Raw genomic sequence first — 13,115 nt, forward strand, 5'->3', positions numbered from 1 at the left:
CATAAAGATTATCAAACACATTCATTTACATTTCAATCTCAAGTATTAAGTAAAAGAAAGTGGGGCTAATATATAACCTACAATTACGCTCTATCAGCTCTCACCAAGGCTTTTTCAGATTTCCTCATCTCCATTTTATCTTTTCTGAGTTCTTTTCCACTACACAATAGATTTATTACTTGCTTATGTTGATTTATTTTTGTGCTTTCATTAATTATGGTTGCATTTAGGATTTGGAGTTGATGAATCGTTTATCGTCTCCGTCTCCGTGAAATGGCAATCGGACCACCTGATGAATTACTGGAAAAGTTGCAACGATCTCTTCAGAGACGATGAGTGTTCCTTCCAAAGATGGGAAGCTGCCCATATCGCCAAATTGAAGACAGAATTCTCCCGTTTTAAGGTACTGTTTCTCATGTATTGGTGCTCTGTAATGCGGTTGTGGATCTCGAGTTGTTGACCTTTGCCATTGGCTTGTGACCTGTGAACTTTCTCTCATTTGAGCTCTGTAGAAAGCAGTGCTGCAATGGGGGATGCACCCGTGGGAGAGAGACGCCCGGTTCGCCAACGAGGTTGTCCACAAGGGCCCCCCTCTCGACCTTCTCATAGAAGTCGCTTGTACTCGCTCCTCCGAAGAGCTTCTTGGAGCCAGGAAGGCCTACCATTCCATCTTCCACCATTCTCTAGAGGAGGACGTCGCCTCTCATCTCCAAGGAAACAACCGCAAAGTAAGCAACCACAGTTCGATTTTCACGAAACAGAGAAAATTTTAAGATCGTTTTATTCGTATCTTGTCGATTTGGTACAGAAAATCACGGTCTAAATTTGGGCCTTTTTTTCTCTCTCTGGGAAGTTGTTTGTGGCACTGATGAGTTCGTATAGGTACGAAGGACTTTGGGTGAACCCAGAACTTGCGATTTCAGAAGCTAAGATACTGGGTAAGGCCGTTAAAGAACCTGGTACAAAGATGTTGTCAGAATCCTGAGCACGAGAAGCAAGAAGCAGCTCAAGCTCACCTTTCACTAATACAATGAGATCTTTGGTAGCACAATCGACAAGGTATACTTGATGATACTGAGTTTTAGTATGCGTTTATATTCTTCTTTATTTCCTCCTTAAGATGACTTCAAAATTGGGTTTTGTAATGATTTGGAGAATGATTTGATCCTGCAATCAATAGTTGAATGCCTCACCTCTCCTGTGCCACATATTACAGCAAGGTGATGATGGATGACATCGAAGGCAAACTTGTAGAAGCATATGGCCTACTCTGTTTATAATACTCACGCACAGTATAAAAAACCTTGTTAAAGAGTGATATGGATTTTTCTATGAGCACTTCGTTACGATTATGCTCCATAGACACGATACCATCTCTATGGAGGATGTTAAGGCATCTTTATACTCTAACGAGTTTAGGAAGAAGGTGTCTACCAGTGGGAGCGAGGAGCCAGCAGATGGTCTGTTTATTCGAGGGCGAACGAAGGAAAAGGATTCTAGAGGCAGTAGCCGTTCTAGGCAGAAGTCAAAGGGGAAATGGGGCAAGTGCTATTATTGTCATCAACTGGGTCATTTTGCAAGAGATTGTCCAAAACTCAAAGAGAAAGAGAAAAGAGAAGAAAAGGAAGAGGTTGTTGGGGTTGCTGAAGATCATTCAGATGGTTCAGAATATGTTCTCACAGTTGAGTGCTGCAAACTCACAGGATGAGTGGATACTTGATTCGGGCCGCTCCTACTACATGTGTCCTATCAAGGATTTTTTTTTCTGTGACATATCAATCGGTAGATGGTAGTACAATTTTGATGGGGAACAACATGCCCTGTAAAACTGTTTAGGATTGAAACGGTTCAGATCAAGATGTATGGCGGTATAGTGAGGATTTTGAAGAAGTTCGGCATGTACCAGATTTGATTTCTCTAGGTTCTCTTGTTTCTCTTGGCTACAGATATACACCTAAAGGTGGAGTTTTTTGGAGGTCTGTATAGGTACACTGGTTGTGATGAAAGGGAAAAAGTTGGTAACCTTTATGTGCTTCAGGGCAGTACAATAATAGGTACTGCAACAATTTCCTCATCTTCAGATTCAGATATTGACACGACTCGTCTGTGGAATATTTGATTAGGGCATATCAGTGAGCAGGTAGAGTTTGAGGGTGGTAAGTACTGCTATGCCGACATGGTCACTTATGCATTGCTTGTGGCAAAGACCATTTAGTTTCCAGAGCCCTCTAACTACCGTGAAGCTGTCATAGGTAGCGATGCTGCTCAATTCAAACTTCTAAGTCCTACACCCGATTAACAAATCTCCACCTGACCGGATTACCTGGTTCGGATCTGCGTCAGGACCCGATTAAGTGATTAAATCGGGAGCTCTCTGTTGGGAGGTTTTTTGAGTTTGAGACGTCGAGATTTGGAGATTCTTTGTGCGAGAAAGAGGGATTTCGTCGAGGGAGAAATCTGAGCTCGATTTTGTATGCTTGAAGCCGCAAAGTTTCACCCTTTTCGCATTTAGTGGATTATCATCTCCTCCGTGGATGTAGGTTGTCGCCGAGGCACGTAAGATCGTTGCCTCTTGTGCTGTTGTGTTGATTTACTGCTATTCTGCATCTATTTTTTATTTCTCTCTTTGTTATATGCTTCGTGGTGAATACTCTGGTTTATGTGCTCGGATTTGGTCTCTCCGTTGTAACAACCCAAAATTGCCTAACCTTGGCTTTCATATAAGAAAGCCAATCTCTTCCTTCAACAACGTAAACATCTATAAGAAAACAGAGTTTGTTACTCAGAATTTACGTTCAAACGAGTGCATGCGTCTCGGAAAGCTCATCAATCTTCTGAAATTGATTTTGAACACAAGTTGGCTACGGTATTGGAATCATGTACAATCACAATGGTGCCTACGCTATAACTCATCCAGCTTCCATCTATTACTCCGAAGTTTTTACCAAAGGTGAAGGCAAATGGAGGTAAAAAAATGGAATGCTTTTTGGCGTCGACACATCCTCTGGTTGCGGACTTAGCTCCGAGATGAAAATGGCTGGAAATTTGGAATTTAATGTAGAATTTATATAGTGTACATTGTAGGCCCTGAAGGATCATTATGATGTTGAACTTCACTCACAAGAATTGGTGGCTTTGAAGCTTGGGGAAATTTATGTTAGATGTTGAATTGAACCATATAGGAGGATGAACTAAACCAGACATTTACAATTGATTAAAAGTGGTATTTATAAAATTTAGAATACAAAAGATAAATTTACATGAGAAGATAATTACTACATATGATAAATACAATGGGGTCTTATCCTATAACTAAAAGGATTATGTTAATCCCTTATCATACCCCCTCAAAATAGGTTAAGGTTAGAATGGTCAATCTTGTCTCGTAGCAACTGAAATTGTGAATTGGCTATTTATTTCGAGGGTTCTTGGAAGCAAAAGGATGGGAAGAATAGTGACACTGGTAGCAGCTAGGGCGGACAGAATCGGAGAGAATGCATCATCCAGTGAAGAGATGTAGAAGAGCAATAGCACTGGTAATGCTTGGGGCAGACAAAGTCGGTGAAAGTGTATCATCTGGTGAAGAGATGTGAAAGAGCAGTGGCACTAGTCATGGTTGGGACAAACAGAATTGGAGAAAGTGCATCGTTCAACGAAGAGATGTAAAAGAGCAACAACACTGGTAGTGGTTTGGGCGAACGGAATTGGAGAATGTGCATCGTCTGGTGAAGAGATGTGGAAGAGCAATGGTACTGGTAGCAACTAGGGTGAACGGAATCGAAGAGAATGCATCATTTAGGGAAGAGATGATGAAGAGTAGCGACACTGGTAGCGGCTAGGGATAATGGAATCAGAGATAACGCATCGTTCGGTGAAGACATGTAGAAGAGCAATAACACTAGTAGTTGTTGGGGCTGACGGAATCGGAGAGAGCGCATCATTCGACTACAGAGGAGAGGATTTACAGTGAGGGTGTTTTTTTTTGGCACGTGCAAAATTCGCACGTGTGAGTTCATCTATGCGTGAGACAAGGGAGGGGGGAGTTTGAAAATAATTATTCAGGAATACATATCACTCTCATACCAAATGTAAGCCTAAATATGAATTTCTACATCATTGTGAAATTCATGAAATAGAATTAATCAGAAGCGCGAAAGAACGCTTACGATCAAATTCCCGAAATAGAAGATCGTCTCGTCTATATTAGAGTCTCCTCGATGGAAGAGTTACAGTCACTCTGCTAGACCAAATCCGTTGTTCTTAAAGTACATCTTTTTACATCAAAAGATAGATGTTTCAAAATGCCTATCTTATCTACATCTAAGGGATAATGGATCATCTCTAAGAAATAGGAACTACTATCTCTTCAAGTGATAGTGTTATCCCAGAAAAGCAGTAATTGTTAACATTGTTGATATATATTTCTTAAGACAATCTTTATGTCCCTCGAAATATGTCTCTATCAATCTTTATGCCTGTGGCATAAGAAGCTTCACCCATATCTTTCATATAAAATTTCATCGAGAGAAATTTCTTAACCTCATGAAATAATCCTAAATCACTTAAAATGTCATCTACAAATATGACAAAGAAAATTATTTTGCTCCCACTAACCTTATGGTATATACATTGATCCATGATATTCTTTGTAAAACCAAATGAAGAAATAACATCATAGAATTTTAGATACCACTAACGGGAGGCTTTTTTTCAGCCCATATATAGATTTCTTAAGTCTACAAACTAAATGTTATTCCCCTCTAAAATGAAACATTCATGTTTTTTCATGTAAACCTCTTCTTCTAGGTCTCCATTGAGTAAAATAATTTTCACATCCATTTGATGTAACTCCATATCAAAAGGAGCTACTAATGTCATGATTATCCTAAATGAATCCTTCTTTGAAATAGGAGAGAATGTATCATGATAATCAATTCTTTCCTGTTGAGTTAATCCTTTGTGTACAAGTCTTGCCTTATGTCTTTCAATATTGCCTAAAGAGTCTCTTTTGGTTTTAAAAACCCACTTATAGCCAATGGCCTCCCCCCCTTTAGACAATTGAACAAGATCCTAGACTTGGTTTTTAGCCATTGAATCCAACTCTTCCTTCATGGATTTATTTCCACTCACAACCTATGAAATCATAATATGATCATCTTCAGTGCCAATGTCTATGCCAGATTCTTGAAGGTACATTTCATACTTTGGAGAAATAGCAAGTTTCCTTACTCTTGAAGATCTTCTTAATGGTACTTCAACATTTTTCAGGTTGAGAATGCTAAGTAACTGAATCTATAAGAATATCCTCATGATGATAGTGTTCTTCAACTATTGGTTGTTCTTGAGGAATTATGTCCTGATGATTATCTTGAAACACAACCAATCTATGTGAAGACATAAGAGCAGTTTGAGAACTGCTATATTCCTCAAAAGCTAAGTTTTGAGGTAGCATACTCCCACTAATCTTATCATTCTCTTGGAACTTGGTATTCTTAGATTCGACAATTCTCGTCGTCTGGGATCTGATGGGTCCATTGATAGATTCAAAGATCATCTTGTGGCCAAAGGATCTGATCAACAGCCAGGTGTGGATAATAAGACTTTTAGCTCGATTGTTAAACCCACCACAGTGAGACTCTATTTAGTATAGCAATAGCAATGGTTAGTCCCTTTGTCAATTCGATATCAACAATACCTTTCTTTAAGGTCGGCTCTTAGAAAATGTATATATGGCACAACCTCTAGGCTTCGTTGATTCAAATCATCCAACTTATGTCTGTAAACTTCATAAAAACTATCTATGGTCTCAAATAGGTTCCACGGGCTTGGTATCATGAACTACGTCAATTTCTTTTGGGTTCAAATTTCAAGAATTCTCACTCTAATATTTCCCTATTTACTCTTCAATATTGGCAAACATGTTATGTTTTTATTAGTGTATGTCGATGATATTATTATTATTAGTAATAATGATGACCTTATTTCTCAATTTGTTGATTGCCTCATTCAACATTTCTTTTTGAAATATCTTGTCTCTCTTTGTTTCTCCCTTGGAGTTGAGGTTGCTCCGTATCGCAATGATATATTACTCTCTCAAAGAAAATACATACAAGATCTGCTAAAAAGGACTCATATGGAGGATGCTAAACCTATTCTAACCCAATTTCTGATGAACTCTTTATCACTCACCATGACCTCAATCTCTCCTCTTTCTGATCCATCTAGTTTTGTGAAGTAGTTGGCATCGTGCAATATCTCTCTCACTCGACATGATATTTCCTTTATTGTCAATATGATGTCCCATTTTATACATCAACTGACTAACAAACATTGGTTATTAGTTAATAGAATTTCACTGTATTTATGTGGCACATTGGATGCATGACTTCTTCTACATTGTCAGTCTCCTGTATCTCTACATGGGTTCTCGTATACCAGTTGGGCAGACATTAAAGATGATTACTCCACTAGTACCTAACTTATTTATCTTCGACATAATCTCGTTTCTTGGAGTTCAAAGAAGCAACACATTGTTACTTGTTCTTCTACTGAGACTGGGTATCAATCAGTTGTTGTTATTGCTGCTGAACTTCGGTGGGTGTGCTCTCTACTTATTGAACTTGGTGTGACTTTGCAGTTTTCTCCTGTTGTCTATTGTGATAGTATTGGTGCCATTCAGTTAAACTCCAATCCTGTGTTTTAGTCCAGAATGAAACATGTAACAATTGATTATTACTTCATCTGTTATCAGGTTCAATCTGGTCTACTTCATGTTCCTCATGTTGCTTTTATTGACCAACTTGCTGATCTACTTACCAAACTATTAACACATTCACGATTTCAATTGCTAATAGATAAGATTGACCTCTCAAACCGTGGGCTATCATAGGGGGTATAAAGAACATAATACTTTAAAAAAGACTTTATAAACATTCATCAACTAATCAATTGAGTCATCCATAAGAATAAGACTCTTCTGAATAACTCTTGTGCTGAAGTGATTTTTTGTGTAAAATTGTATATAATTACCATTCTAAATCAACACAAAATCATGGTTCAATTTCAACGAAAAACAATTCATTTACACTTCTAAGCCCCAACTAACACAATTTTTGAATTTATCAATGTCGCATTGAATTGTTGTGGTATGAAGACGATTTTGTTATTAGCTATTGGTAATTGAATTCTCAAATATTTGTTGGATTGAATTTATCACCCTTGCACATTGCTTTTGTCGAATATTTCTCTCCTTCAATCTCTGACCTTGAGCAGCAAGTCGACCAACTTCTGCATATGACAAATCTTCGAGTTTCGATCCGCCTAATTTATATTCGATGATGAAAATCGCAACGCTACAGGAAAAGAAACCGATTACTATTTTGGACTGAAAATGAAACCGATTACTGACCATTCTTCTCTAAAGGTGGGTGGACTTAAATGATCCATAGATCGACACACCAGACTGTAAATCCCAAAACCATAGATACCAGTCAAAAATTTAATGGCTGTCTTTTGACAAAACCGAGTAGGGCAGCGAGCTGCGAGTCCCACAAATTAATTTGAGATTTGTGGACTTCCTCCACAGTCCACTCAGAATTCAAACTCCTACGAACTGACCGTCCAATTCAGTGCCGCCGCACAAATTCTTATCGCAAAATCTGTCGACTTTTTTGACTCTGAAGCAGACGATAGAAATATTAGAAGAGGCATTAGTGGAAGTAGAGGATCAGTATGATGATTACGCTTAAGCTTAAACTATTAGTTTAATCACCTGTTTTTGGCTAGTCGATAACGCAGGCTCCGTCCCCGACTCGAAAGCGACTCCTAGAATCACTCCCGCCACGAACCGGAATTTACCTGAAATCTGCCGAAATTGATCCAAAATGAATCTGAAATGAAACTTCCATTCGTCTCCAGCCAATGGCCTTCCAGCATTAGATCGCTCATTTCAGCCACGAATGATGATACGCATCATGCACGTGGACCCGCTGAATTGTCGGATAAATCTCTGCCTTCCACGTGTTCTTCTGGGGTCTTGTTTTCTCTCTCTAACCCCCTTTGTCTCTCTCCTCTCACTCACATATCCTTCTTCTTCTTCTTCTCTCTCTCTCTCTCTCCATCCGTCCATTAACTTCCCACAGCTGCAACTACTGCACCTTTTCGTCTCCTTTGCGATTCGAGGACCCCTTGTCCGTGTTTATTTTGCTAGACTGAAGCCGTTTCTTTCATTGTTGGCGTCCATGTATCTCGATTTTGGTTGAAGGCCTTAGGTGTTTCCACGCTTTTTCAACCTGGCAATGTTTGAGTTGAATTACAAGTGCTTTCGGGAAGTGGTATACGGCGTAGAGGTCGTTAGAGATGTTTGATTGGAACGACGAAGAGGTGGATATTTTATTATTATTATTATTGGATTTTTTTTATAAATAAACAGAACATAACTATGTTCGGAAATTTAATGGATCTATCCTTCATTCAGTTTTTCTTTTTAAAATTTTCTTCCCGTATGTGTTGGCTTGTTACTGAATTTCTACGGGCGAACTGTTCGGATTGCTTTCTAGGAATTTTATGTTGACAAGTGCTCTGTTTCTTAAAGTATATATATTTGTAATGGAAAAAAAGAGAGGTTATTTTCAGTGAAGAAGATGTTTTCTTTGGGGAACAGAGTTAACCGGAAGAATCAGGCAGTTGTGAATTTTAATGGTTTACCTAGGTGGTTTTCTTTCTGTTCGTATTTGGGATTACATTGTGGAGAGGCCGTAATTAGTATGACTAAAGGCACTCGGGTGACCATTTTTTTGGTCGTATATATTTTGCCTACGGTCGGATTTAACTGTTGGGTTTCTGACTTATGAGGAGTAATTATTGTGAAATTTCCAACTACATTGAACTGTTCCATTTTTTAGCTTTTGCTGTGATGAGTGGCCGTCCTGCCTCTTACGGGCTCGACAAAAAGGCGAACTGAAAATGCATGGCCAAATTAGAGGAGCCAGAGTGGTCGCTAAAGACTCCTCCAGTACCTGTGTGCCCTAGATTGCCTAGGGATCAGACATCGAAATTCAGCTTCTTCCTACCAACTAGTGAGGCTTGTCAGATGTAATGACTGGGGTTATATGATCCTTGAAGCTAAGAGTGGTTCTTCAATATCTTCTGTGGTAGAGCTTGAAAAGGGGACTTTTGTTGGAGTGAGCTGGTCTACCAAAGGGTGGAGTGAAAGATGGATCCAATTACAGGGTTGAGGGAATTGAAAGACCGGTTGATTCCCTTCTTTTTCTTCAAGGCAAATGTACCATGGGACTGCACTACTGCTGCTTTTCTTAGGATTTTTTCATATATTGATTGAAGCCTTGTGCGGCATTGAGCTGTAAACGTAGAGAAAGATTCGAGAAGCACATGTGGATGGCAAATTTCTTCAAAATTTTCCACAATCTGAAGAGCTGAATGGGCAGATGAAGATGTGTAATCTAGTGTCTCCTCTACCTCACCATAAAGCTTGCAAAGGCTGTTTAATGCAACTTACTTACCTCTTCTAGCTCATCACAGGCGAAAGCTTTCCTTTGAGCTACTGTCTGTGCGAATGGGGAACTTTTTGTGACCCAAGAGCCTCTAGGGCAGACTAGCTTCTAGTGCTATATTTTGGAGAGTGTGAGTCATGACAAGGCTGTAGTATATAGCAACCAAGAAGGTGCCAAGGGTTGTATGACTCCATATTGGTAGCGTGTCATCTTTAAAGTCCCTCCTGAGGCTTTAGGTGCCATCCAAAGATTTAGCCACCTGATGTTCTTGAATCTTTCACTAAGAATGACAAATCCTGGGGGCCATTGAGCTTATGGTACATTACACTCATTTTTTATTTAAGTAAAGTTTCTTCTTTTCAGGGTTTTACAAGGCATGAGTTTGCCACTTTTGTCTCCTCCTAGAGAACAATGATTCAGCCTTGGCAACCTCCTATGGTGGGTTGGCTTAAGTTGAACTTTGATGGAAGTTTTTGGGGAAATTCGGGCCTTATAGGAGGCCGGGGCATCGTTTGGAACAGATCCTGTGGGTACTTTTTTCTCTATTTGGGGTGTGAGATTCTACTGAAGTGAAAAGTCATGCTTGGCTTGATGGATTGAGGATTTATGTGCAGCATTATAATTTGCCACTTGTTATTAAGGCAATCTGGCAATGATCTTGGGGTGGTTTTCATCTGGTCGATCTCCTCCATGGTGAGATGAGACAATTGATATTTGCTGAGGTCTTTTTGTAAATTGGGTTTATGTCGGTAGAAGTTTCAATGGGTTGGTGGATAATTCAGCTTGGATGGGTGTTTCTCTTTCACTTGTTATAGAGGGTAATACTTATTCAATAGATACATGTTGATTGATGTATTTGGTTTGGGTGGGGATTGCTTTATTGGGATACTTTTGTTAGCTTTCTTTTCCTTCTTTGGTGATTGTTGTTTGATGCTGCCCTAAGTTAGGGGCGCACTTCTTTCTCTTGTTCTCTTTCTTCTTTTCTTAATGAAATTCTCATAATTTTTTTTTTTTTAAACATTGGCTAATCTTTGGCTAGCCTATGGAGAGGTAGCAAAGCAAGAACCATGGAGATTGCATAATCTCAATCCAGAAACATACCATATGCCCATCCCTTACATTGTAGCTGATGATGCCATGAAAAGTTTGTTTGTCTTTCACATTCACCTTCCATATTCTAGATGCTCTTCTAGGGAGCATGCCTAGAGGTATCCAATTGTCTTAAAGGATGGATTATTTCAGAGAGATTAATCTTTTCCATAATATTTGCCTGTTAAAACTTAGCCTCTATAGCCACTTAGAAAATAGTGCTAAGTTAATGGCTTTAAGCCTCGTTTTTCTTAAGCCTCCATCTTTAGTTTTTTTGGCATACTTGATGCCATAGCACTAATGCATGTATGAGAGTGGATATTAACTGTTGTTTCATTAAGGGCAGTTTGGGAATTTTATTTTTGTATCGCGGTTGCCGTAGTTTCCTCTTTATATTTGGGGTGTCGCTATTAGGGTTTTATCATCCAAGGAGCATCAGTCGCTATTAGGGGTTAGAGAAAAAACCACCTATAAGTGTGTGGGATTTCTCTTGTAAACTATTTCATCTTTGTAGTGGATTACTGCAACGGTGAAAGATAGGACGTAGTTTCACCTTGAGGCAAACCTCTATAAATCTTGTTTGTTCTCGTGCTTGTTTTTCCTTTCTTTCGCGAGTATTATTATTGCTCTCGTTAGTTTGGAATTAGGGCGTGGCATCAGAGCTTTGGTTTGTGATTGAGAGCAATGGCTAGCGGAGAAGGACCGACACTTGGAATCAACAAGTTCGATGGTATGAATTTTGCGTTCTGGAGGATGCAGATTGAAGATTATCTTTACAGTAAAAAGCCACGTGTACCACTTCTAGGTATGAAACCAGAAGCTATGAAAGATTATGAGTGGAATCTCCTCGATAAACAGGTGTTGGGAGCAGTCCCTTTAGTTCAAAATGTGGCATAAGAGAAAATCATAACAGGGATGATGAAGATTCTATCTGACATGTATGAGAAGCCTTCCGCAAATAATAAGGTACATCTCATGAAAAAACTCTTCAATTTAAAGATGACAAAAAATACATCAATGACATCGCATTTGAGTGAGTTTAGCACGATTTTCAATCAATTGACCTCGGTTCGGATTAAATTTGATGATGAGGTTCGTGCTTTAATTCTTTTGGCGTCTCTGCCAAATTGTTGGGAGCCTATGAAGGTTGTGGTTAAAAACTCTATAGGCAATGGGAAGTTGATATTTAATGATGTTCGGGATGCCATTCTTGCGGAGGTAGTTCGTAGAAAGGACTCCAGAGAATCGTCGACATCTAATTCTGCCCTAAGTGTCGATACTAGGGGCAAAAACTTCGAGAGGAATTCAAAAAAGGGCAATGGTAGAGGGAAGTCAAGGAATGGTAGAAGCAAGTCCAAATTCCGTGCTGGAATTGTGGCAAGTCTGGTCACATAAAGAAAAACTGCTGAGCACCGAAGAAGGATGAAAAGAAAAACGATGCTGCAAATGTGGTGACTGAAGAAGTACAAGATGATTTACTTTTGTTGGTTGATAGCCCTATTGATTCTTGGGTGTTAGATTTAGGAGTTTCTTTTTGCACCACCGCACATCGTGAGATCATGGAGAATTATGTTGTTGGAGATCACAAGGTGTATCTTGTAGATGGAGAACCTTTGGATATTGTCGGTATTGGTAATGTCAGTTTGAGGATGTCAAATGGGTCGGTGTGGAAAATTCACAAGGTGAGACATGTACCAAAACTGATGCGTAATCTGATCTCAGTAGGGTAGCTCGATGATGAAGGTCATAATGTGACTTTTAATGATGTTGTTTAGAAAGTCACAAAGGGAGCCATGGTTGTTGCACGAGGTGTTAAAACTGGAACTCTTTACATCACATCACTTTCAGTTGCAGAGACATGGTTGCAGTTGCTGATACTGTTACTAATTCTGATTTGTGGCATTGTAGGCTCGGTTACATGAGTGAGAGGGGAATGAAAGTGCTTTAGTCTAAAGGGAAGCTAGCAGGGTCGAAAATTGTAAACCAGAGTTTGTGTGAAGACTGTATTTTCGGCAAGTAGAAAAAGGTTAGCTTTCCTAAGGCTGGAAAGAAACAAAAGACAACAAAATCGGAGTTAGTTCACACGGATGTGTGGGGGCCTTCAACTATTACCACCTTTGGTGGTTCTAACTACTATGTGACATTCATTGATGATGCATGCAGAAAGGTATGAGTTTATTTCCTGAAAAAGAAATCTGATGTCTTTTATACCTTCAAGAGATGCAAAGCAATGGTTGAGAAGGAGACAAATTTGAAGGTGAAGTGTCTGCAGTCAGATAATGGGGGATAATACATAGATGATGATTTTAAGCGGTATTGTGCTGATAATGAAATCAAAATGAAGATCATTCTTGAAAAACCTCAACAGGATAGTATGGTTGAGAGGATGAACAGAACTTTGAATGAGCGTACTAGGAGCATGAGATTTCATGCGGGATTGCCAAAGATGTTCTAGTCTGAGGCTATTAGCACCGTTGCCTATTTGATTAACAGAGGTCTCTCAACACCATTGGA

The 13,115-nt window shown here is 39.3% G+C and overlaps 2 protein-coding genes across 3 annotated transcripts in view; both read left to right on the top strand.

The window, feature by feature from the left end:
• The first annotated feature begins 292 nt into the window (after positions 1-292).
• On the top strand, positions 293-985 carry LOC137955368 (annexin D4-like). The gene is made up of 3 exons (XM_068802280.1): positions 293-403; positions 513-728; positions 854-985. The coding sequence occupies exons 1-3, from the start codon at positions 293-295 to the stop codon at positions 983-985; spliced, it is 459 nt and encodes a 152-aa protein (XP_068658381.1).
• Positions 986-8,081: 7,096 nt separating this feature from the next.
• The window catches only part of LOC137956967 (protein LNK2-like), a 30,533-nt gene continuing 25,499 nt past the window's right edge, over positions 8,082-13,115 (top strand). For both annotated transcript variants that reach the window (XM_068804646.1, XM_068804647.1), the window contains exon 1: positions 8,082-8,382. In XM_068804646.1, the coding sequence (XP_068660747.1) occupies positions 8,359-8,382 (24 nt within the window). In that variant the 5' untranslated portion in view covers positions 8,082-8,358. The remainder of the gene's footprint in view (positions 8,383-13,115) is intronic.

The sequence above is a fragment of the Aristolochia californica genome, unplaced genomic scaffold (genome assembly GCF_029961685.1).
Source record: "Aristolochia californica isolate CCGP_79_NKW_82.1479 unplaced genomic scaffold, dmAriCali1.0.hap1 SCAF_2, whole genome shotgun sequence".
Taxonomy (NCBI): domain Eukaryota; kingdom Viridiplantae; phylum Streptophyta; class Magnoliopsida; order Piperales; family Aristolochiaceae; genus Aristolochia; species Aristolochia californica.